This window comes from Alosa alosa, chromosome 23 (assembly GCF_017589495.1).
Source record: "Alosa alosa isolate M-15738 ecotype Scorff River chromosome 23, AALO_Geno_1.1, whole genome shotgun sequence".
In the NCBI taxonomy this organism is placed as follows: domain Eukaryota; kingdom Metazoa; phylum Chordata; class Actinopteri; order Clupeiformes; family Clupeidae; genus Alosa; species Alosa alosa.
In genome coordinates this window covers 15,898,996-15,902,095 of record NC_063211.1, presented here as the reverse complement: position 1 = coordinate 15,902,095, position 3,100 = coordinate 15,898,996, and the positions used below count along the sequence as shown (strand labels likewise).

Sequence of the window (3,100 nt, the reverse complement as noted above, 5' to 3'; positions counted from 1 at the left end):
CGCCTGCGCAGAAAGTCAACGTCATGTTTTGCCCATGCGCGGTTAAGTCATATCCTAGATGATACCAGAGATGATACCTCAAGAAATGCGCTACAGTGATTGATTTCTCTCGATGTAAAATACTTATCGTCTTGTCTGTTATGAGAGCTAAGGAGCCTTTATTTTGATATTTTCCATAAGTCTTCTCGTCGAATCTGTCGACGATTCTTGGTTCTACCAGAGCCCGTGGTTCTACATGTTCCTTCTAAGATTTGTTCCATACAGGGGTTTACAGTGAGTTCATTGAACTGTTGATTGTAGGCTGCGCAGTTGGAGTCTTTGCAACAGATTTCCGATTTCCAATTGGTCATCCATGCTGTGATAGAAAGTCATTTATTCCAGTCATTATTCCAGTCATTATTATTAGGGTACTCTTAACATGTTTCTGTTCCGCAGGGTGTCTAGTAGAATGGCAGAGACAGCGGTGCGAAACTGTAGCCCTAAGCGTCCTGGAGTTGGACTTGGTGTAATCGTCACAGATTTGTTAAACCCGAGTTGTGTTCTGCTGGGTAAAAGAAAAGGTCCCGTGGGCAAAGGTACTTATCAGTTACCTGGTGGCCACATAGAGTTTGGGTAAGTGTAAACCATAGACTGTATATATAGAACTATATATACAGTCTATGGTGTAAAACAAAAACATTGAAAGCAGAGGAATCCAACTTCTAAATCTGGAAAACTATTCTCTCTCTCTCTCTCTCTCCTATCTCTCTATGTGTGTGTGTGTGTGTGTGTGTGTGTGTGTGTGTGTGTGTGTGTGTGTGTGTGTGTGTGTGTGTGTGAGTGTGTGTGAGAGTTTTTTGTGAATACTGTGACATACACTAAGTAGATTATTTTGTTGTTGGAAATTAAGCTTTGTTGATGCTTATGAAGAGATTTTGAATTTAAAAATAGCCGACATAAAAATGATTCTACAGGAATGATTAAGATGTTTGTATAGACTTGAACAGATTTACCCCTCAACAGAGAAACATGGGAGGAATGTGCACAGAGAGAGGTGTTGGAGGAGACTGGGGTCCATCTGAAGAACCTACAATACGCATCCGTGGTGAACTCCATCAAGCTAGAGGAGAATTACCATTATATCACTATCTTTATGCAGGGTGAACTGAACAGAGACATCTCAAAAGAACCTGTGAATCTTGAACCTGAAAAGAATGAAGGTACTTATGAATTGTGATATTTGTTATAAGCTATTGTTACGACCCTCTCTGTCTCTGGCTGTCTATAATTTCATTCAGTGTTCGTCTCCCTTTCATGTTTTCGGTCCATACGAGCCTGGGCCGTAACACTATTTGTATACCGGTAGTAGCCCCCTCACTCTAACCAACAAAGCGTTCTTTTGGATATGTCATAATAATAATATAATAACAGCTTATTACATTCAGGTTGGCTTTGAGGACCGCTTGTAATGATAATGTTTCACATTAGACTTTTGTTGGCCTACTGAAACACAGATCACATTATCAGCAACACCAACAAACACAGCTTGTATACGTAATGTACACTGAGGCTCTTTGTTTTTAGTATGTTAATTAGAATTTAATGTAATGTAGTGTTTTTACAAACAAACACTCTGTTGCAAACACTTACTCCCCAGCCCACACAACAACAACACATTACATTACACATCGTTTTTCTAGACACTCAAAGTGCTTCACAATGAAGAGGGAACCTCACTAACTACCACCAATGTGTAGCACCCACTTGGGTGATGCACGACAGCCATTGTGTGCCATAATTGTGGGGCATAACAACAGCCATTATGCGCCATACTTTTGGGACATTTGAACATATTTGTGTGTCATTGATTATTGCCATATGAGTGATCCATCTAGTCTACACTTATATCCAAAGGGAATATGCTACATATCCTCTGCAATACAGAGTAATATTATAAGCAGGTATGTGGATGATACCTGCAGCACCTTGAAATTAACATGACTTCTAACTCTTTTTTGAAGTGCATCCTATAGTCAGAATAGAGTATGGTTCCCAATGTACAGGCATTAAATTACAGTTCACCATTGTCAACAAATCATAGGTAGTGTTAAAGGTATCCAATGCAGTTTCGTTTTTTTTTTTTTTTTTTTTGAGTATTTATTTTACATAACTGCCGTACACCACTCTTGGCTTGCACCTTTCCCCCTGTAGGGGGAAAGTACACTGTACTTGTGGATTTGTTTATAAACCGACAAAGATAATCTCTGAAGAGCCATGTTGACTGACCAGGTAATATTACACGATTTCACACAAAAGGTTGGCTATTGTACAATTGCCATAAAGCAATTTGTGATTCTCTGGGTCACGAGAGAGCGAAGTTACCAGGCTGGTTCTCTGTAGGGTACGGCTGGGGTGGTGTGCCATTCTTCCTATTACGAGTTAGTTCACCATCAAAATTACTTTGAAGTTGTTATATCAAGGATAAAATTTTGCATAGGATGCCTTTAACACAGGTCACTGATTATCTTGGACATTATGTCGTCATAGTCTCTATAATAAGACTTACACACACACACACACACACACAGTGGCATGGAAGAAAATTGTTTGTCTGTAGAGCATTGTGTACAATGCACTATAAACTGTAGGTCTTGTTTTTAGGATGGCGTTGGGTACGATGGGACAACTTCCCCCCTGAAGAGCAGCTTTTTCTGCCTCTGGCCTGTCTAAGACAACAAGGATACCATCCATTCAAAGACCTCCCAAATGGAACATAACTGGAACTGAAATTTGACCTTCAGTTTGTCCTCTGACTTACAGAATATCCCCCTAAACTTCTCGGCACGGTTTTCAATTCATGGGTTAAGCCTAGTCCTGGACCTAAAGGGAACTTCGTGGAGATTTTTAAAAAAGCATTTAGTCTAATCCATGTATTGGAAACAGACCCCTAGAGCCTGTGGGAGGTGTCATCCAGGACTTGTAGCCACACAGGATTGCTTTGTGAAGAGAAGTCAAGAAACTTCAATTAAAAGAGTAATGCATAAATAAACATATCTGAAAGTAAGCCATGTATGATCATGGATGTAGACTCCCTCTAGTGGTGACTTCGGGTTTATGATCT

The 3,100-nt window shown here is 40.0% G+C and overlaps 1 protein-coding gene across 1 annotated transcript; it reads left to right on the top strand.

The window, feature by feature from the left end:
- The first annotated feature begins 79 nt into the window (after window positions 1–79).
- Window positions 80–3,043, top strand: nudt15 (nudix (nucleoside diphosphate linked moiety X)-type motif 15). The gene is made up of 4 exons (XM_048234440.1): window positions 80–273; window positions 436–612; window positions 1,003–1,199; window positions 2,641–3,043. Exons 1-4 carry the CDS (start codon window positions 236–238, stop codon window positions 2,754–2,756), a joined length of 528 nt encoding a protein of 175 aa, XP_048090397.1. The 5' UTR covers window positions 80–235; the 3' UTR covers window positions 2,757–3,043.
- Window positions 3,044–3,100: the final 57 nt, after the last annotated feature.